This window comes from Pleurodeles waltl, chromosome 6, assembly GCF_031143425.1.
Source record: "Pleurodeles waltl isolate 20211129_DDA chromosome 6, aPleWal1.hap1.20221129, whole genome shotgun sequence".
Classification (NCBI taxonomy): Eukaryota; Metazoa; Chordata; class Amphibia; order Caudata; family Salamandridae; genus Pleurodeles; species Pleurodeles waltl.
Window position 1 is genome coordinate 1,191,533,304 of NC_090445.1, and position 22,035 is coordinate 1,191,555,338.

General features: G+C 43.8%; 1 protein-coding gene across 3 annotated transcripts in view; it reads right to left on the minus strand.

Annotated features, from left to right (window-relative positions):
- The window catches only part of PIK3AP1 (phosphoinositide-3-kinase adaptor protein 1), a 1,392,564-nt gene that overhangs the window by 271,098 nt on the left and 1,099,431 nt on the right, over positions 1-22,035 (minus strand). For all 3 annotated transcript variants that reach the window (XM_069240444.1, XM_069240442.1, XM_069240443.1), the window contains one exon: positions 20,931-21,136. In XM_069240444.1, the coding sequence (XP_069096545.1) occupies positions 20,931-21,136 (206 nt within the window). The remainder of the gene's footprint in view (positions 1-20,930; positions 21,137-22,035) is intronic.

The window sequence follows — 22,035 nt, forward strand, 5'->3', positions numbered from 1 at the left end:
TGAAGACAAGAATACAAGATTGCCAATGAGAACTCATCTTATAAGGGTGTGCATGATCATCACACTGCAGTCAGTCCTAAAACTGTTTCCCCAATACCAAGTCTGGAAGCACTGTTTGTGACTTTCAAAACACACTTATCAACAGAAACACATTGTGATATTAACTGTGGTTGGTGGTTGCAACGAAGGGTCGACACTTTGCAAGGTAGCTCTGGGCTAGCTGCCAATCGTACAGCTCAGTTGGGATTTGTTTGTAGCATAGGACACAGATGTTATAGTACAAAATTGATGTACACTGAATCCAAACCCACGATCAAGTACCATTCAACACATACAATTAAGGGTTAACCAAATATTTATTAAATGCTAATCACAGATGAGGAAACTGAGGGAAAAATCTTACCTACCCTAATCTACCCTGACTACTCATTACCCACAACTGTCCCTAACTAACCTAAGCTACACTTACTTATCACATGTAACGAAACGTTATAAACATCTAACCCCCACCCCCCTTATGAGACGGACACATGGAGGACAACACATACTAACCTAAACACATACTAAACCATCCTATAAAAATATTATTTATTTTTTTATTTTTTGGGGATTATTTTGTTTTTTGTTTAGATTTTTTTTTTTTTTTAACACACAAGAACCCCAACATAGCCCAACACATGTAATAAGTAAAAATAGAAACAAGCAGGACCCCCACCCACTAACACTAACTAAACTAACAGCCTATACTAACCTAACACTAAGCCCCCTAAGCCAACTAACTATAAGAACAAGGAAAGAGGAGGGAGGGGAGGGAATCATGTCCACTGCAAAAAGTCTAGAGGTTGTCCCTCCAGAGGGTCCTCTTAATGGACTTAACACACCGGTTAATGTGCCGCACATCCCGGCTCAGATGGCTCAACTTGCGCAGCACTTTGTCCATCTTACGCTCCATTCGGTTGAAGGCTGTAGGGTCAACAGACGGAGCAGTGGCAGTCTGGGTACCGGTGGAGGAGGTCTGTGTGGGTGAGGTGCCAGGCCTAGTGGGCTGTCCTGCACCGGTGGCAATGCTGGGGCCTGGAAGTCCAGCAAATGTCGGACCAACAGTGGCAGCTGTGGGTGGGGCCACCTGGCTTGGATTGGTGGTTGTGCTGGTGGTGGCTGTGGTGGGCAAAGTAGGCCCACCCTGTGGGAAGGCTCTCCATGCCCCGGAGGCCCGTTCATGCCAGTATCGCCGGGCCATCCTCCGGAACCCCGACTCCACCAGCAGGATGTGCTGATATTGCATGGCCCGGCGCTGAAATTCACGGACCTGGTCTGGAGTCATGTTAGCAGCTGTGAAGACAAATGCAGATATTCTACATTAGTAACTGCATTGTGTGAAATGGCACAGCACGTTTATCCGACATTACATCTACTGTACTTGTAACAGCTCATATCACAATACAGATCATTGAATTTCCCTGAGGAAGTACTTGCAGGCCAGACTACAAAAGTCACATCACACATAGCACATCCATAACCTACAAGATGGGAAACAACTGGCTTTGACTTGCAATCTGAGTTCTGCCAGTTATCAGCTAAGAATCATGCTGCATATCCTCTGCCAAGACCAGGGCTAAAAATGTCAGTGTACGGAAAGCAAAACTAAAGCCACATGGTCTGCAAGTTGTAACTGGACTTGCCAGTATAGTACCAAGTGGCAAACCTGAGTGTGTATACTAGGTTGCAACCAAACCGTCACTTATTCACATGGATGTGTAACATACTGGTAGCATCAGTACTAGGTACCGTATTCACAAACCCATTCCCGTGTTTGAGGGGGGGTGGATAAACAACTATAATTTGCCAACAACATGTTCACAGAGGAGTGTATAGAAAACTCCACACATGTTTGTCTCTACAGACACACCACAGGTAAGGTCTATCTACAATTAGGAGTCAGCAAACCCTAGAGCACTCCTAGGGTCAGACATGTCAGGAAATGCAGAACTTGGTACACAACATACAGGGAGTGCAGAATTATTAGGCAAATGAGTATTTTGACCACATCATCCTCTTTATGCATGTTGTCTTACTCCAAGCTGTATAGGCTCGAAAGCCTACTACCAAGTAAGCATATTAGGTGATGTGCATCTCTGTAATGAGAAGGGGTGTGGTCTAATGACATCAACACCCTATATCAGGTGTGCATAATTATTAGGCAACTTCCTTTCCTTTGGCAAAATGGGTCAAAAGAAGGACTTGACAGGCTCAGAAAAGTCAAAAATAGTGAGATATCTTGCAGAGGGATGCAGCACTCTTAAAATTGCAAAGCTTCTGAAGCGTGATCATCGAACAATCAAGCGTTTCATTCAAAATAGTCAACAGGGTCGCAAGAAGCGTGTGGAAAAACCAAGGCGCAAAATAACTGCCCATGAACTGAGAAAAGTCAAGCGTGCAGCTGCCACGATGCCACTTGCCACCAGTTTGGCCATATTTCAGAGCTGCAACATCACTGGAGTGCCCAAAAGCACAAGGTGTGCAATACTCAGAGACATGGCCAAGGTAAGAAAGGCTGAAAGACGACCACCACTGAACAAGACACACAAGCTGAAACGTCAAGACTGGGCCAAGAAATATCTCAAGACTGATTTTTCTAAGGTTTTATGGAATGATGAAATGAGAGTGAGTCTTGATGGGCCAGATGGATGGGCCCGTGGCTGGATTGGTAAAGGGCAGAGAGCTCCAGTCCGACTCAGACGCCAGCAAGGTGGAGGTGGAGTACTGGTTTGGGCTGGTATCATCAAAGATGAGCTTGTGGGGCCTTTTCGGGTTGAGGATGGAGTCAAGCTCAACTCCCAGTCCTACTGCCAGTTCCTGGAAGACACCTTCTTCAAGCAGTGGTACAGGAAGAAGTCTGCATCCTTCAAGAAAAACATGATTTTCATGCAGGACAATGCTCCATCACACGCGTCCAAGTACTCCACAGCGTGGCTGGCAAGAAAGGGTATAAAAGAAGGAAATCTAATGACATGGCCTCCTTGTTCACCTGATCTGAACCCCATTGAGAACCTGTGGTCCATCATCAAATGTGAGATTTACAAGGAGGGAAAACAGTACACCTCTCTGAACAGTGTCTGGGAGGCTGTGGTTGCTGCTGCACGCAATGTTGATGGTGAACAGATCAAAACACTGACAGAATCCATGGATGGCAGGCTTTTGAGTGTCCTTGCAAAGAAAGGTGGCTATATTGGTCACTGATTTGTTTTTGTTTTGTTTTTGAATGTCAGAAATGTATATTTGTGAATGTTGAGATGTTATATTGGTTTCACTGGTAATAATAAATAATTGAAATGGGTATATATTTGTTTTTTGTTAAGTTGCCTAATAATTATGCACAGTAATAGTCACCTGCACACACAGATATCCCCCTAACATAGCTAAAACTAAAAACAAACTAAAAACTACTTCCAAAAATATTCAGCTTTGACATTAATGAGTTTTTTGGGTTCATTGAGAACATGGTTGTTGTTCAATAATAAAATTAATCCTCAAAAATACAACTTGCCTAATAATTCTGCACTCCCTGTATACTTCCAGTGAGGCCTGACTTACATCAGACACAGAGTTGCTAGAACACCTATGATCATGAATTGCATGCACACCTAGGCCATTGCACTCAAGTTCACATACTTGTAGCACTACATGTGGAAGTACATGCTGCTAGGAGGTTCTACCTACTGTCTCAAAATTACGTAGGTAAATAGGGAAGCAGATGTCTATTGGAAAGCAATTTGCTGTACCAATCTTAGAAAATGTGGGTCTGACAGGCTGACTAAATCGGGGCTGACTTCCAGTGCGACTCTTGGTGATACAAGTGTCATCCACATGACTAACCCCTGTACTCACAGTGGGGCCTACAGGATTGGCCTACAATCCCTACATGATACCATTGGATACGCATTGGCCAACTTAAAACATGTGAGAAACTGTATTCCCACTCATGGAACAAGAGAAAAGCTTGCCCAACGCATCACACCTTGCTATGCGTCCAACTCACACGAGTCCATAACCAGCAAACACAACACATAACAGACATATCAACACTTACTGGAGTGGTCAGGTCCTCAAATGTCGCCACCTCTCCCACAGTGTAGGGTGCCGGTCCACCTGTAAGGTATGGAAGGAAGAAATGTGCTCAAAATCTGTGCACAGCGCAACAATTTCATAAACATATACAATGTGTAGGCTGAATAAGGAAATGGCAGCCATTCAGACATGATGGTACTGCATCTGATATATCACGGCCAACTTGTACATAGCATGGGTCTCCTGTGACAGTTACACACATATCTGCACACATACATTGGCCATAACTATCATGTGGTTGCAAATATGCCCCGTAATTGGTGAGCAGTAAAAAATATAGTGTAATCATCTCATCATGTGCATCCAAGAGAGACATCCAAAGCCTGGTTACTTGAGGACTGCATTACCAGTCAAACATGCATTGTGGCCATGACACATTTATTACACATAGGTCCAATGTACAGAGGGAGGGGCAGGGACTTTTGTAAGCCATCCTGTTGTTACAGTTTATTCAATTGATGTGGCCCAGCTATGGTGATTTGCACCAATCATGGAGATGTGAAGCCATGTGCATACACTAGGACTACCATCCATATTTGGATTGTGGCACAACTAACTCCAACAAACATTCTAAGATGTTAGCTGAGGGCACCTCACACCTTTTCACAATGTTTTCAAATCCAGAACTGACATGTATCCAAAAAGATCAAGGAACACAATAATCCCACACATTCATAGTACTTCCGTGAACGCTTTCCTTCCACACTCACCAGACTCACATGAGACATATGTCTGAGCCACTTTGCTATTATCAATTGACGTGAAGGCAGCACTCATTTTCTGCATCATGTAGTGATTCTAAAGTCAGTCTAGCAATTGCGTCAACAAAGTTGGCCTAAATGTTGGTATATCTGTACTTCTCTGTCAATAGTACCCTATGTAGACATGATTGGCTCCTATTTTGTTAGCTTTTCTGACAAAAAGGCTGCACCAATTTCCTTCATGGAAAAGTAATCTGTAAGTTTGCTGAGCACGTGCTACCTGACAGCTAGCAATTGTGATCCTTCCCATAGTGCATCGATTATCCCTTTATATTTCCCCAGCATTACACACAGTCAGCAAGTTAGCTGGCAGACATTGTACTAATCCCCTTATGTCACTACAGATCATTTAATCGTGCACATTAACATGATTCGTACTCACCAACAGTGCCACCAATCATGATTCCCAGGTGGTCCAAGAGATCCTGCTCCCTGGTGATGAGGTCAGCCCACCGGTGCTTCAGCTGGTGGTCACTCCTCTGGCTGGCATACACACGCCGCAGGTGATGCAGCACCTTTCCCCACCGGATTCTGCGCGCCTCTGTTGGATACCCCTGTATCACCCTGCCCCCTGCCTGGATCATGAGCGGCTAGAAACGTGTAACAAGCCAGATGAACCCCCCCAACTCCTCTTCCCCCATCCTGCCAAGACGTGGTACCAGACATACTTGGAAGTGAAATGGAATAGGGGTAAAAGAAATAGAAAGGGGAAAAGGGGGAAAGTAGGGATCCAAAGACAGAAAAAAAGTAAACCTAAACACTAAAAGAGCCCAACTATCCCCAAACTAACACTACCCACAACAGACTCCCACAAACAACAAAAACACAAGATAAATGGACAAATGTAGACAAAACACAGTAGTACAGTATACAGCAACAATGTTTATTTCACAAATTGACAATACAGATAGCACACAGCACAAAAACAGCACAAAATCTCAGGACAACACTCTCTACACAGCCACACAGTCTAGGAGGATCATAGACTGCAAAGTGAAAGTGAAAGTACAACCACTGTACATGATCTGTAAACAGGATATCCTATTTCATCACTTTCTGTAGGAAAAGTCCCGCCTTTTCCGCATTATGCATCCACATAATAGTACATGGACTGTACAAATATCTGGATGCGGGCTAAATTTCACTCCTGTGCGTCAAAAAAAATGACGCAAATACAGGTTTGGTAAACAAAAAATTACGCTTAACGCTAGGGACGTCAAAATTACAGTGCATTAACTGGTTTTGGGCATTTTACTAGTTTTTTGGTTATGTTACATTTGGGACACATCAGAGATAGGCTGATTGAAGACAGTATGGTGTTGATGGTGTATGTTCACATGTGTGACATCATACTGCAGCGGACCATGATCCACTACTCCCTTCACAGTATTTTTACGGTTGGCTAATGCAATAGATGGTCATAAGTGTGGCCTGCATATATGTGTTGCACAAATTGTGCATGTTTGGCATAAGGAGAGGATAGCAATGTGACGCACATACGTACAATACCTAAATGCCTTTGGCTCCAATTGTGTGCTTTGGCAACTAATGTATTTGTTGACCAAGTGTGTGTGTATCACATGAAGCATATTTGTACATATGCTTGTATGAATGTGACGTCCATGTGTCCAATCCTTAGATGCAAGTCATATTGGAAATGAGCGAGGGCATGTGTTAGTCATACATGTAACAACACCCGTAAAGTGTACTTCCAAGTTTTAGGGTCACGTAGACACCACATGTGACATAGCATGCACCAGATGGATGGCAGACGCTTGTTCATGTCAATGGTCCACATTTTCTACATCCTATGTCCTACAGTATTGGTAAGAGCTTGCTAGGCACTAGTTGGTGAATCCCACAGTGAGTCATACACATGCATTGAGGAGGTGGGTACCATGTTGTTTGAACAGACAGACAAGGGTGAATCTCAAATGTATGATGACACCACAGTTGAGGCCATAGAAGTGAGCCCCAACTATCAAGTGGCTGTGGTGGACCAGCATACAAGACAGCACGTGTCCACTTATTTCCAGTGAACAATTGCACATAGGTGTCTTGTTCATGTGTGTGGTCCAATGATGATCCTGTATATTGTTTGGGGTGTAATTTGTCACAGTTCGGTCCAGGACTCATCATGAGTCAGTGGCAGCTATTCCTGTATCTACTGAGTATCCTTGGTTGATCAATGTGAGTAAAGTGGATGTGGACATGTGAACCAACATGTGGATGGTCCCACCCTGTCACTAAAGATGTGTAATGAGACAGTCAACAGGGTAACCTTGGTGTGCTGAGTGAGATAATGTCTCAGGTGTCATGTTCTGGCAGGTGTCATTACAACATCTGTACACAGGTTGGCCTCTGAACTTCCCACTGCATCTGGGAACATCATAGCCTCTGTGCTGATTATTCTCGCAGCTATACATCACACACGGCCCATCACTATGTTGTGCGCACTGTGATTCTGTGTGTGAACTGTCAGGGTCCTGACATTTGTGTATTATTCATGGACATTATCAGAGGTTGCTGGTTGTGCTGAAAGCCCCGTACCCAATCCCTGCCTACGACCCTGGGACACTGTCACACTTTGTCATTCATGCATAAATGCAACCCAGACAAGGGATGGGCCATGAATTTTGCTTTTCCAAGAGGATGTAACTCAAATGGTACAGTTAAAAGGCAGATGATGCTATACAATGTATTTGTGTATGCATGGAAGAAGCCCATGCCCAATACCCCCTGATGAATGAGAGGTTTGCTAACGCAAGTGTGGTACATATTTAGACACAGGGATACTTTAGTGTAACGCACAGACAGTTTCCAGTCCGGCTGACAGAATGCAAGGTGATTCAGGATCCAGCTACTTGACAAGTTACATAATCAGTGGTCTGACTGAGACTGTTTGGAGGACAAACTAGACAGTTGACATGTCAAACTGTGTATGTCCTGTGTTTTTGAAGGTGACAAATGAACCCAGTGGCTATGTTACACAGCTTAATTAGTATCAATGCTTAACGGTGTATTTGACATAATGGCAACTCCTATGCTGTTCCAGGCATCAGCAGGTGCAGTGCTTTTTTAAATGGGTGGTGTGCATGGAGGTAATCACAGGTGTGGGCTGCATCTGTTTCTCACCAGTCCTGTAGGTGAGACTTGCATTCTAAGGGCCAACAGACATTTTCACAGGGGAAGCAATCTACGTGTGCTAACAGGGCTTTGAAACTAGAAGACAGTGTATAAATTGACCTGACGTCCTTGCAGTCAGATGTCCGATGACAATGGCATACCATAGGAAAGGGTGTAGCACACTGGTTTGCTAATGTTGGTCTGTGTGTGTAGAGGAGGGAATATCAGGGTACACATCTTAGTATTCCAGGGACCTCTTCCCACAGGTGGGTTGTGACCAGGTGCATGGGTGTGTCAGGAGTTAGGAAATGGGCTGACATGTACATGGAATGTCATGTGTGCAATGCTGCTCATATGTGTGGCACTTGTGCTGTCTCTGTTCTGCTTCTATGGGACTCTGGTCACAGATATTCTTTGCAAATATTGGATGCAGTTGGTCTTACTGCTGTCAAGGGTCTGGTCAGGCATTCATGTTACTGATGCCAAAGCACATTGACTGCCTCATGTATGTGGCTTAGTTGTGTGCCATCTGCTGCGTTGGACCTTGATTTCAACATGTATGTGTGAAATAGTTGTGGTCCTCTGCTATTGGCCTTCAAAGGAGAAATGTACATGATATATGTCATTAAGAGTGTGTGTGTATGTGACCATTGTATGTTAGGCATCACATTAGCTCTGGGATGTTCTGTGTCCTACTCAGTATCTCAGCAATGCTCCATGAGGCAACACTCTTATTCTGATAAGTAGAGATGAAGGTGTGCAAAAAGGAATAGCCAGACCATGATATGGTGATTAGAATAGGTGTTTATTTAAATTCATTAACTAAAGTGGTGAAGGTGATCATATTCAAAAGAAATTGTTGACGATCTGTTGCCGCCTGCGTATACCAGCAGCCGTGTTCTGTAGTTCCCCCTCCTGTTGCAGGCCAGCATCCTCCTCTTCAGGCATGTGTGGCTCTGGTTCCAGGAGGGGAATGTTTCTTTTGATGCAAATGTTGTGCAATATTGCACGTGAGGATGATCCTACAGACCATCTCTGGGGAATATAGGAGGCTACCACCAGTGATGTCGAGGCACCGGAACCTTGACTTGAGGATGCCAAAGGTCCTCTCGACAATGCTGCGTGTCCTCCTATGGGCGTTGTTGTAGGCACGCTGTGCAGCAGTACTTGGGTTGCCAAATGGTGTCATAATCCATGGCTGGATGCCATACCCCTGATCAGCTGCAAGAGAAAATGATTGGAATCATGTTCATGTAGCTGGCACTTTTGAAAGGACCTTTCATGGCAGTAGTTATCTTGTGTTGTCTGTGACTCTTTTGTGTAATAATGGGGCATCCTATGGTTGTAGGATGTACCATCTGCATTGTGTTGTTTCCTTGGCTGAACGAGTGTTTGTCTGCTAACCGTTTGTCAGCAGTATGTTTTGGGATTTGCAGTACAGTTTTTGCCTCCCTAGCATTGTGACTTGTGATACATGTGTCCGTGTGTCTTCACTGGGGGTGAGATGGTAGTTCCATGCACAGTTAAAATTGACAGTGTTGTTAACACGTTCCTATCAATGCACCCTGGACATCCCATACCTTTAGACTTAGGCAATGAATTAATGTAAAGGTCATTGGGACAATTACATTTTGCAAGGTGACATTTGGACAACCCACTCCACACGTTGTGATCTTTGACGTCTTAACATTAAGCTGTACAGTAATTTCCGATGTGTGACAGGTTCAATGGTGAGCTAAGAAACATGGCTAGCGATGTCACGATCTCAGTATGTTCCTGTTCACATGTTGCTGTTGTGGTGTATGTGTTGTGTCCTAGAGGGTTGCTGTGCAGTGTGTATATAAGTAGGTTTTTGTACTTACCAACAAGTAGTCCATTGCCATACAGTCCATCCTGGAAGTGTTCATTGATGGTGCAGTGACGGAAGATGTATGAGTCATGGACACTCCCAGGATATTTAGCCACGATGCTGGTGATCAATCCCTGGTGATCGACTAAGGCCTGCACGTTGATGGAATGTGTGTGCTTCCTGTTGCGGTAGAGGTGTTCAGTTGCAGCAGGTGGCACAAGGCGTACATGTGTGCAGTCGATTGCACCAAGGACGTGTGGGAAGCCACTGATGAGGTAGAACCCCTGTTTTGTTTCCTGCTGCTTCTGCAGTGTGTTAGGGAAGCAGATGTGGCGGGGTGTCAGTCCAATGATGGCATCCAGTACTTTGGGCAAAAAGGCGGAGAATGATGGTTGTGATATTCCGCCAACCAGGGCACCAGTTGTTTGGAAAGAGCCACTTGCCAGCATATGAAGTACGGCAAGCAGCTTGGTTTCTGTTGGGATGGTGTGGGGTGTCACCAAAGTGGGGGCCAATTGCGGTTCAATGTTGCGCAGCAGCTGCTGAATGGCCTGCCAGTTCAACCGGTACCTCTGGATGATGTTGTGTTCCCTGAGGCCCTGAAGGGTTGTTCTGGGGCGGAATATCCTCTCCTGCCTTCTGCGCTGCCTTTGGGGTCCCTGCTGGTGTTGTTGTAGCTGCTGTTGTTGCTGCTGGGCTCTGCGTGCACACTGGATTAGGATCACCTCCATGGCTCCCTGTTGCTGCTCTGCTGTTTGTTCTGTGTGTTCTGATTAAATACAGGTGTGTTTGCCCCATTTTAACGCCTGCCCTGACCCAGGCGTTAATTTTTGACACAAATCGGGCTGTGCGTCATTTTCTGGCTCTGCCTCTCGGCCGTGCGTCATTTTTGCCAGAAAGCATAAATATGATGCACGGCCTTTAAGCCATTCTTTGGACGGGAACGCCTACCTTGCATATAATTAACGCAAGGCGGGTTGCCGCATCCAAAAAATGACGCACACGGCTGAATTTTGTCATCCGCGGGCTCGGGCGTCAAAGTTTAAATACGGGGCATTGTTTGCACTGATTGTGCGTCAAAACTTTTGACGCGCAATCGGCGCAGACGGAGTATAAATATGCCCCTTCATATTTAACTGTCTCCCTCAAGTCTGGAGGCAAACTGTCAGCATAGTTAGCAAAGTACAAAGTGACCCATTGTTAGTCAACTTAAAAGCAACATCCTCATCATGTGTCTGCATCTCTATGTCTGCTGGTGAAGAAAAGTTAGTGCAATTCAGTTTCCACAGTAGATCTCTTCCTGAAAGGGTCCCTTGACCAGAATTACATAATCACAAATTTGTGTTTATCCCTAAGGACCCTATTTTCACTAAAACTGGGGCAGTTTCCTGCGTTGTCATCTGTTTGTTCTCTACACTATAACTTGGACTGCTTTTCCTAAGAGGTGTAGGTTTGGTACTTGTATTGTTCTCAAAGTAGAACAGGGAGCACCAGTATCAACCAGAATCAACATGGTGTAGTCATCCACCTCACTATTTATGAATGGTCCGCTCTGGTCTAACTCCAAAGCTGCACCAAGCATGCAGTCTTCCTCCCCTCTCAGGCACCATCTCTGACTGACTGGAACTGTAGCTCTCATGAGTTTCAAACAAGGGAAACTGTTGGAAAGGTTTACTGTCTTGAGCCACATTAGATTTTTGTTCTCAAACCCTGATTCAGATTTTGCTAGGCCCAACAGCATTTTGCTGTGGCATCAGAGGTTATAGGACTTGCATCATCGGAGCTAGGGGCACATTAAAATTTTGACTGCTAGGTCTCTGCACATATTGCATCTGTGCAAGATTATTATTCTGAGAAGGCACAAATCCTGAATTCTGGAACTGATTAGATGGATTTAAATGACATTCCCACTTCCAATGTCCCAGCTTATTATAGTTGTGACAAGGGGTTGACCTTTTCAAACTATTAACACCCATTCCTGTATTTGGGTCAATATGGGCTCCCCATACCCCAACCTGCATTGGATTAGGTCCTTGCTGATATACACCTTGCATGGTACCGACATTCCTCACAAACTGCTGTATATGACTGGTTCTCTGTGCTGCCTTCATCTGAGCAACCATCAACCTTTGCTTTAACTTTTTCTGCTTCACTTCAATCTCATTGTTGCAATCCTTGGCATCCAGCAGGATTTCATCAACTGGTTTACTATGCCAACAAATTAAATGCTACTGAATCATCATGCTAATCTGCCATAAATCTCACCACAAAATGTTCCTCTAGCTTCAAGTGTCCCCATTCCACTATACTGCTTGAATGTCTGCAACAATCTCTCATAATAATGAGCATGAATCAACTCCTTTGATTCTTGAGTCATTCTATCAGCCTCGACCCAATCAGTATCTTGGGGTGGCACCTTCACCTTCAAAAATGTCATAACCTGTTAATACTTTCTCATCACCAATGGTGAGGGATCCTTTGTCACTGCATTTCTGATCAGTTCTGTCTCAGGCCACTGAACAGCTACTTTAGGTTCTGTCCGTAAATCACTTGGGACAACAATGTCAAACGAGGTGTTCAAATCAACTACCTGTGATATCCTCACGAATCGCTCAACTAGTCTATACCAGTCCTCTGGTTTCTCTCTCAATTTTGGGAAGTCGTTGCAAGATCACTTCTGCTCCTCGGCACATGTACAGAACGTCCAACAGGCACCTCTCTCAATGGGAAAGATGTTACACCCCCTCCCCTGCTTCAGGAGACAATTCTCTGGTGAGTTTCTTTATCTCTTTCTTTTTCACATTTCACTTATCCAGTTAACTCCATTTCGGAATATGTAGAATTAATGCTCTTATCTGGTTTTTATTCATGGAATTCTCATGTCCCTGCCCTAAATTGGTGGGGGTTCTGGGCCAGTGTGAACCGTCTCTCTGTGCTATATATTAGCTATGACCTACAACTCACATTTAAGGAAATCATGTTACGCTATAGATTGGAAGCAGACTCAGGACTAAAGCTATTATTATCTATTATCATTGTGACTGCAAGGGTTTACATCGCCGGAACATGGATTTCTGTATCACCTCCCAAGGCTGTTGAGTGGTCTGCTACTTTGAAGCAGAAATATTAGCAGGAACTCGTACTGGCCAGGTCAAGGGGGATCTGCTCAAACAATTTTATCGCATGTCGGGCAAGTTTAATTGAGAGCCATATGATAATATAAACTCGCTTATTTTGAATTAATCTGTTTGAATTGCTGGCATAATAGCTTGCATGATCTATGATTAAGTTAGGTCTGGGTTCATTGGTACATTGGTACTGTGTACACCCAGATGACTATTTTCTTTTTTTTCTCTTGGTGTCCTTCTTTTTCTTTTTTTATCTGTTTATGCTATGTGAGAGGTGGTTCCTTGCCTATTGTCGTATACATGCAATTATTGTGTGATCATGTTTGGCAATATAAACAATTTAAAAAAAAAGAATTCTCATGTCTATCATGTCTCTTTCATTAAAGTAAACTCTGTAAAGCCACTGCAAAGCCTTTGTTTTATTCAAATCCACTTCATATTCTTGGCCAATTCTGCTAATTTATCATGAACTATTCCTGCTCTTTTGGTAATATTCCTACACATAAATAAAAGTTAATCCTCAAAATAAATCTCTAGTCGTTCCAGTCCAGTATTCCCACTAATCATTTCATCCAATTCTAATTTGAGTTTCATCACATCCACTAATTTCTCCCTCAGGGATGATTGAATCGTTCCCTGACTCACCTCTGTACTCACAATTTCTCTGTAAGGGGTACCCTCATTAAAAGCCTTCACCCAATCATCCATTTCCTTAGGACTAAGAGTTCAAGTCACTATGGGAACCTTAACCATGGCCTCATTTCCCTGTATACCGTTATCACAATTTAAAAGCAGTTCCCATATAGGGATCCCAGTACATTTTCTGATAAGTATTTGTGGATGTGCAACTGGAAATATTTAAAGTCAAGTCTGCACTCGCTACACAGAAAGTACTTGTTTGTGTAGGAACCAGGCGAACAAATTCTCTAGTATTAGGACAAACTGGAACTCCACCCTGTCTACCGAGAGTATTTGGTACAATTACATTTTAAGTGTCCTTTCTGGGACCTTTGGGTTTATACAAAGGAACCTCTGGGCCAGTAAAAGCATCAACAGTACTCACGGTAGGGCCAACTGGGGTACACATTCTCAAACTCTCACTCCATGGTTCATAAGGAACTTTAGCAGAAGTGGCTCCCACAGGACTAGGAGTCACATTTGTCAGGGCAGTGGCAATTAAGATCCCTTCACTACCACTAGTACAAACATTTCCACCTTCTTCCCTAAATTCATTATATGGAGAGGGGCGTTCAGACAACAACACATTCATTAGGCTATCTCTAGAATCGCTGTCACTAACTTCACTCGTGTCATCTGGTTCTTTTTGCTTTTCCTTTGTCTTTTTCTTAGTCTGTTTCTTAGCCATTTTCTTTTCTTTTTCTCCCTCAGCTGTCTCACTAGTTAAGGCTGGATATAACCGAACTCCCTCTATCATATCAATTCTCCACCTTTTCTGCTTAGCTTTCCATCTAGCCTCTGCATAGGTACGCACAACTTTTTTTCTCTACCCTGATACTTCTCTCTCTCCCTAGCATGTGTAGCACATTCCCAAGCATTGAGAGCTTCATATTGTGTGAGTCATCTCACATAACACCCTCCTCAAAGTTTCAATAATTTTCAAATTGAAAGTGCCATATTGTGGAAATCTCAATGCACCTTCCTTTTCCGTGTTGTTGTGCCATTGACCAAGCCAGACCATGTCTTATTTGCCATATAATGACCTGGGGTATCTCCGGGAGGTGCCTCTTCTCCCTCTCTGCTAGGAATATGAACATCTTTTTTAAACAAATACTGCATGACTTTGAAACATTTCATTTTTCCCAATTAAATGTCAACAATCATCACAGAGCTCCTTTTCAATTCAAAACAATGCTGTATCCACAACCCCCTGTTCCGAAACAACCACCAATCGCAGCATGACCCCCTAAGATGTGGTTGACCAATAGCAGAGTGGCACCACACCAACCAACCTATGCCAGCGTGTTACATTATGATGTAAATCTCGCTCCTCGCAGCAGTTCCCCCTCCTTTACAATCTGCCGGCACACTCTCCTCTCAACATTGCACACATGTAACAATACAATAGAATAACCTTTGTCTGCTCCACTAAAAAATCAACAGTTTTCAGTCACACAAGAAATTTTCCAAACACTTCGAATGAAACCTCAACCTGCAAGGTATTATCCAGATCAGTATAGATTCACTCTGCAAATTAAGCGCCACTATACCGATCGTCTCACATTCACCTAAAGATAGGTCCCTATCTAAACTGTGCTGTTGACAGCTTCTCACAACAAACACAACCACTTAGCAGACAACTTTAATAAGGTGTCTTCTGTGCCTTTTAATACTATCCCGGAGTCATAGGCCACGTCGGATCTGATAGCCTCTTCAACTTCTTTACAAATCACCACACTCACACAACAGACAAAACATCTTCGCAAGACACCATCCAATCTCACAACTACTGCAAACTAAACATGAACTGCCGTAATTTACAACCCTATTAATACTCACACCTCTGCCGCCAACACAACTCTCTTCCAAATCTCAACAACTCTGCCAGTCCTCCAAGGTCTGGGCGTAGGCACTAGGGATTGGACTTTGGGGGCTAACTAATCTGGAATATGGTACCAGTTCTCTTCACTTCAGAAAGAGAACCATCTTTGTTGCTACTATCTGATCTGGCATCTGACACTGTAACACATTTTCTGGGGCCAATGAATATTTTTCTAAGCTCCAATGGGTGAAGAGAAACATGTTAAATCCTTCAATTTAAATTACAGTGCAGCCCATTTTGGTCACACTATAAATCTCAGAGGCAAAAATGAAAGTTCAAAATGTTTAGCGCAAATTCATAGTCATACTTATATAAATGAGTCTCACAACAACCTATACACATACAGAATTACCAAAGGTGAGTTAAAACCATTGGAATAAGTTAAAACACACTAACATGAGGCATACTAAAACTTCAGTGGCAACAATACAGAAAATAAGGAACAATACTTGGTGCTCCAAGTTCAAACTTTGATTCTCCTACCTAACCATTGAATCTATAGAAGTCTAACTACTCTATTAAACTATAGAAACCCTAAAATGCTCTGCCTAGGGAAACAAAGAATGAAATAAAAGTGGCTGGGGTCGTGGAGTCCGTGCAGAGGGTGGAGTGGGAGACTTTGCTGAACGCAGCCGAGAGGTCAAGGAGGATGAGGGCGGCCGTGTCTCCATTATCCATGGTGGTCTGCTGTCTCCAGCAGGCCACCAGCCCTGTGAGGGCAGCCATTCCCAATGGGGTGGCAAATTGCAACCTATCTCATGAATATTCATAAGGTAGGTCATTTGCCACCCCATTGGGAATCGCAAACAGTGTAAAGTACACTGTTGTACATTCTGTTTTGCGAGTCACAAAAGATTTCTAAAGGTCCGCTCTAGTCGAAGGGCAAAAGGGGTCTGAATCTAAGTCGTGACTGGCATACTTTAATTATGCTTTCATCTCTTGGTTCAACCATCAGGGAGATCTTGGATCTTTTCTCATCTTCAGGAATCCATAAGGGAGTTCTCCTTCACAACTCCTCGTTAACAGATCTGTCCTTGGCAACCTGTCTTCTCATACCCTCCTTATCTATAACTAACAATAAGGAGGCCAGACCTTTGTCTGCAGGGAGGGTAGGAGGGGGCCTCATTACGTGGATAAAAATTTCCCAGATGGGAGAAGTGAAGGAAATCCATGTTGAATTAGCTGAGATTTTGGTAGTCTCAATCAAGCTAAAACAGGGACCCCTGCTCCTGTGTGTTAACCTTTACAATCGACCCGGTCCTCCTAGTCAAACCACAAAATTCATCAGCCTGTTAAATGCTCTGGTGGCAGAATTACTTCTCTCACACTTTGCCATCATAGCTGGAGACTTTAATGTATTTTTAGAGCCTGACTCCATTATTTCTGAGTTAACGCAGAGAGAGGACGTCATATGGGGAATTCCATCCCTCTCTACGATGGGGAAACAGCCGAAGTCCAGTAGCAGAGTGCTTGAGATCAGGGATTTAATGCTGACCCACGGCGTACGGCCGGGAAATGGAGCGCTTTCCCTCAGATACCCCAGAAAATCACACTTTCTCCAGAGGAACTTATAGTAGTCTAATCGATTCCTTGCTTTTCGACATAAGGATCTGGCAGGAGATCAAGGATCTCAGGGTGGGAGAGCAACGTAAGAGCAACCAATCCCCCCTCATGATAAAGTAGGAGAGGTGGTTCTCTGATAATGGAGCAAGTCAACAAGAACAAGAGGTCATGCCTCCTTTAGTGGTGGCAAGTAACCAGCATACATTAAGATGGGAAACTTTTAAGAACTCAGGTGTTTTAGTGGCTAGAATGCGTGACTTAGTTTCCAATCAACTACCAGCCCATAGTTCTAGAACATACTTGTCAACTCAGATCATGGCAAAACATGCAGAGCTGTTGCTTCCCTGAAAGCTCTTTTTACCAGAGAGATCAAAGGAAGCAAAAAGCTCAGAGCGGGCAATCACAGCAGATGGTTTGATAATACTTGCAAAAAAGCAAGTGCATACTTCTGGAAGCAATAAGGAGACAGGATAGAACAACGATAATCTTGGCGAGGCGCGAATATGCTGTTGCAATAAAGACTTGTAAGGTGCAGTGGGAGGAGGCCACATAGCAGGAACTGTTGATAGCAGCCAAGGGTAATAACGCAAAGCGGTTTTGGTCTCTGGTTTCCCAACACGGGCGCAATGAAAGTTCCAGACCTGACTGCTATATCTCTGCAGAAAACTGGATTCTGTACTTCACTGAACTCCAAATAGGTGTCACAGGCTGGGGAGGGGTTGCCTCCCCAAGCCTCTGGAAATGTTTTGAAGGGCACAGATGGTGCCCTCCTTGCATAACCCAGTCTACACCGGTTCAGGGACCCCCAGTCCTTGCCCTTGCGCGAAACTGGACAAAGCAAAGGGGAGTGACCACTCCCCTATCAATCACCACCCCAGGGGTGGTGCCCAGAGCTCCTCCAGTGTGTCCCAGACTTCAGCCATCTTGTTTTCCAAGGTGTGGGGACACTCTGGAGGCCTCTGAGTGGCCAGTGCCAGCAGGTGACGTCAGAGACCCTTCCTGATAGGTCCATACCTGATAAGGTAGCCAATCCCCCTCTCAGGGCTATTTAGGGTCTCTCCTGTGGGTTTCTTTTCAGATTCTGCTTGCAAGTTTCCATCAGGAATCCTCTGCAACTACTGCTTCATCCTCTGACCTCGGATCGACCGCAGACTGCTCCAGGAACCGCTGTAACAGCAACAAAGTATCTAGAAGGGCTACTTTTTCTCTGCAACATCAGCCAGCAACTGGAACAGTTTCCACAGTGTGCACGCTCTGGGGACTCCCTGTCTTCACCCTGCACCAGAAGGACCAAAGAAAGCTCCTGGGGAGTGACGGAGTCACTTCCCTGCTCTTACAGGCACCTTCTAAGTCAATGACCAGTTCTCCTGGACTCCTCTCCTGGCGACGAGTGTGCTCCTTGGAACACAGGTGGTGGACCTTCGACACAGACTGTCCTAAGGTCCTGCTGTCCCAATTTGGAGGAGGTAAGAGCTTGTCTTCCCCGAGTACAACAGAACCCCTGTGCAGCATGTCTTCTTCGCCTCCAGAGACCTCTGTTTACTAGTTGCAAAATTTCTTTGTGCACAGTCTGGCCCAGGACCCCAGCACTCTATTTTGCAAAGCTCAACTCGCTGAGTTGACCTCCGGCGGTGTGGGACCTTCCTTTGTAGTGCTGCACCAACCACATTTGCACCTCCTTTGTCCCTGTGTCCTGGAACTCCCATGAGTGCTGTCTGGTCGACTGAGAGCTCTCTGAAGTGCTAAGAGCCCCCCTTTTCCTCCTCATGCAGAGTTGAGGCCCCAGGTCCCTCCTGGGTCCAGACAGCACCACTTTGACAGAACCAAGGCTTGTTGGATGAATCCAGCGCCAAAACTCACCTGCATCCAACATCTCTTCTTGGGACATCCATTGCATCATGCAAGAACCCACTGACATCTTCCTTGGGTGCATTTCTGCAGCCTTCGTCCAACCGGGGACTCTTCTTTTGCACCCTCTTTTGGGTTGGCAGGAGCTCCTGTCCTTCCTGGAACTTCTTCCGACTTCTGGACTTGGTCTCCTTCCTTTGCAGGTCTTGAGGTCCAGGAATCCACCATTTGTTGTTTGCAGTCTTGCTTGGTTCTTGCAATAACTCTAATCACAACTTGCAGTACTTTACTCCTACTCTCCTGGGCTCTATGGTGGAGTATTTTACTTACCTTTGCTGTACTCTTCCTCTCCCAGCGATTCTCTGCACACTACACTTGTCTAGGGGGGAATTTGTGATTCGCATTCCACTTTCTTAGTATATGGTTTGTGTGGCCCCTAGACCTATTTTCTCCCATTGCATTCTATAGCATTTCCTATTGTTTGCACTATCCTATGTCGAATTACTTACCTTATTTTGGTGTCTAGTATATATATTGTGTATAATACTTACCTCCAGAAGGAGTATTGCCTCTAAGATATTTTTGGCCTTGTGTCACCCAAATAAACTATGTTTATTTTTGGTAACACTAAGTATTGTCTTTACTTGTGTATAAGTACTATGCAACTATAAGTGGTATTGCAAGAGCTTTGCATGCCTCCTAGTTCAGTCTAAGCTGCTCTGCTATAGCTACATCTATCAGCCTAAACTGCTAGAACACTACTACATTCCACTAATAAGGGATAACTGGACCTGGTGTAAGGTGTTAGAACCCAAGGTACCCACTACAAACTAGGCCAGCCTCCTACACTCCCCCACACACCAACCCCACGCAAACCCTATCAATAAAACCCTCTCCACACTTTTCACCCTGTGTGTAATCAAGCTTACAACCAATCCACTCATCACTTGTTCGTACAGGGAAGGAATATGAATTAAAGTGAGGGAGTAGGGCTCAGAGTAATGGCATTACCAGTAAGTAACTGAAGCTTTGCCCTTTTGTCCCTCGTCTCGCTGGCAATCACAACAACTGAGAATTAGCCAGCAAACAAAACATCGGACACCTGACAGTGCCATCTGAACATAAAAAGTGTTTTTTTGAAATCACAGAAATGTAACTCTTGCCTTGTGTTTTATAGAGTATGGAACCCTGTATCCAGACACATCATGAACCCCTTCACTTCTGAATGCTGATAATGTTTAAAAAGGTAGATGAATAAGACCATGGAGCTGCCGGGAAAATCCTGTGAATGGAAGCCCCTAGTAGCTTGGCTACCATAGAAGGCGTACTATGGGTCGATCTCCCTTGAACTGCCAACAGAGGAACCTGACCGTCAATTTCACAGACCTTTGTAATAAGGGACTTGATCCACCTACTCAATGTCATTGTTGCTGGCTTCTGTCCATTTTGTCTGGACCAAAATTTACAAACAAAGACTCTACCATCCTAAGTGGCTGTACATTTTGTAATGGGGGAATGGATCCTTCCTTACACCTTACACCTTGTTTTATGCATATGTCATCAAAATCTTTTCCAAATTTTGCAATCCACAAAACATTATAAAATAATTTTGCGTCCTTAAATTCAATATAATATTCTAGATAAAAGTACTTTGCACCATATTGTCGTGACGGGTTCCTGGGAGTGTAGTTTGGTGTTTGTTGATTATTTTTTAATTAATTCCTGTTACTGCCCGTGATTTTCATACTTAAATGAGATCGCACATTATTGTGAGTCTCTGTATTGGTAACAAAATTATGACCTTCCGTCAAGTGTCTCTCAGGTAATCTTGGTGAAAACTTCAGATCAAAACAAATGATCACCAGAACGTAGCTATGGCTTGTCTGAAAAACTTCTTATGTCCCAATGTTCGGTACATGTAAGGCACAAATAGCAGCATATTGCAAACATATATCAATTATTCTCACCTGCTGGTACTTGAATGATTCAGATCTCCTCTTTTGATTTAGATGCCACTCTTTGAACCTTAGAACAGCTTCATCCACAGTTATCATTCCTGACTTTACTTGTTCTTGCAAAGTGATTAATTGTCTTTGGCCAGGGGTTTTCATTCCTGCATACGGATCGTACATGCTTGATGATGGTCGGTCTTTTCTAGATATGCTTGCTGGTTCTTCAAAGAAACAAAAAAGTGATAAACATGATGTTATTGTCCAGCAAGGATGAACACATCTGATGTGTGAAGCATATGAAGAACCAACACATTACAATAATTAGTAAATTCATTTTTGCTTTGCTGGTTGTAGACATGCCTTTGTTGTCAAACAACAGAGAGTTTGGATCCGCAGTTTCATTCTAGCCACTGCTCTTTAGGTAGTAGCAACATATGGAAATATTAATCCTTCTTTAAATCATTCTTTAATTGAGACTGTCTACAATTCCATAGTGGTGCACAAGAAAAAAGACACGTATGTAATGGTTTTAGTGAATTGGATAAAATACAAAAATGAGTTAGCCACTCGTCGTCAATTCCTGTGTTCTATTATTACACAGATAAGTGACTATCAGACAAAATGGCATACATATATTACAAAATAGGTGATTGAGACTCTGAAGATGGTCAGCTGCACTTGCATAGGAAAAGCACATTTCGATTGGTAATAACTTGGTCCTGTTTCGACCAATATATAGTTTATGTTGCAAAGTGTGGTCGAGAATGGCGAACGTTATGTGGGTTTGCAACAGATGTGTGTCACAGTTCAAATCGCACAATGAGTATTGTTCAAACATGGAGCAAAAATACCAGGCAGAAATACAGTCACTGGGTCAGTCCCTTCTAGTCCTTATTTGAATAAATTGTCAGCTATCATTTCGATCATGCTAGGAAACTATAAAAGGCTCACTATTATTCTTTTGACTATTAAGTGTATGATTCCAACTCCTCGGCACTGTTTCTATTAAAACGCATGGTGTGCATTTTTTTCAGAAACAGCAGTAGCTGGAAGGTATTAGTTTCTGATTGCAGATACCATTCTGAACGTCCCCACTAAAAGAACATATTCCCCATTATAA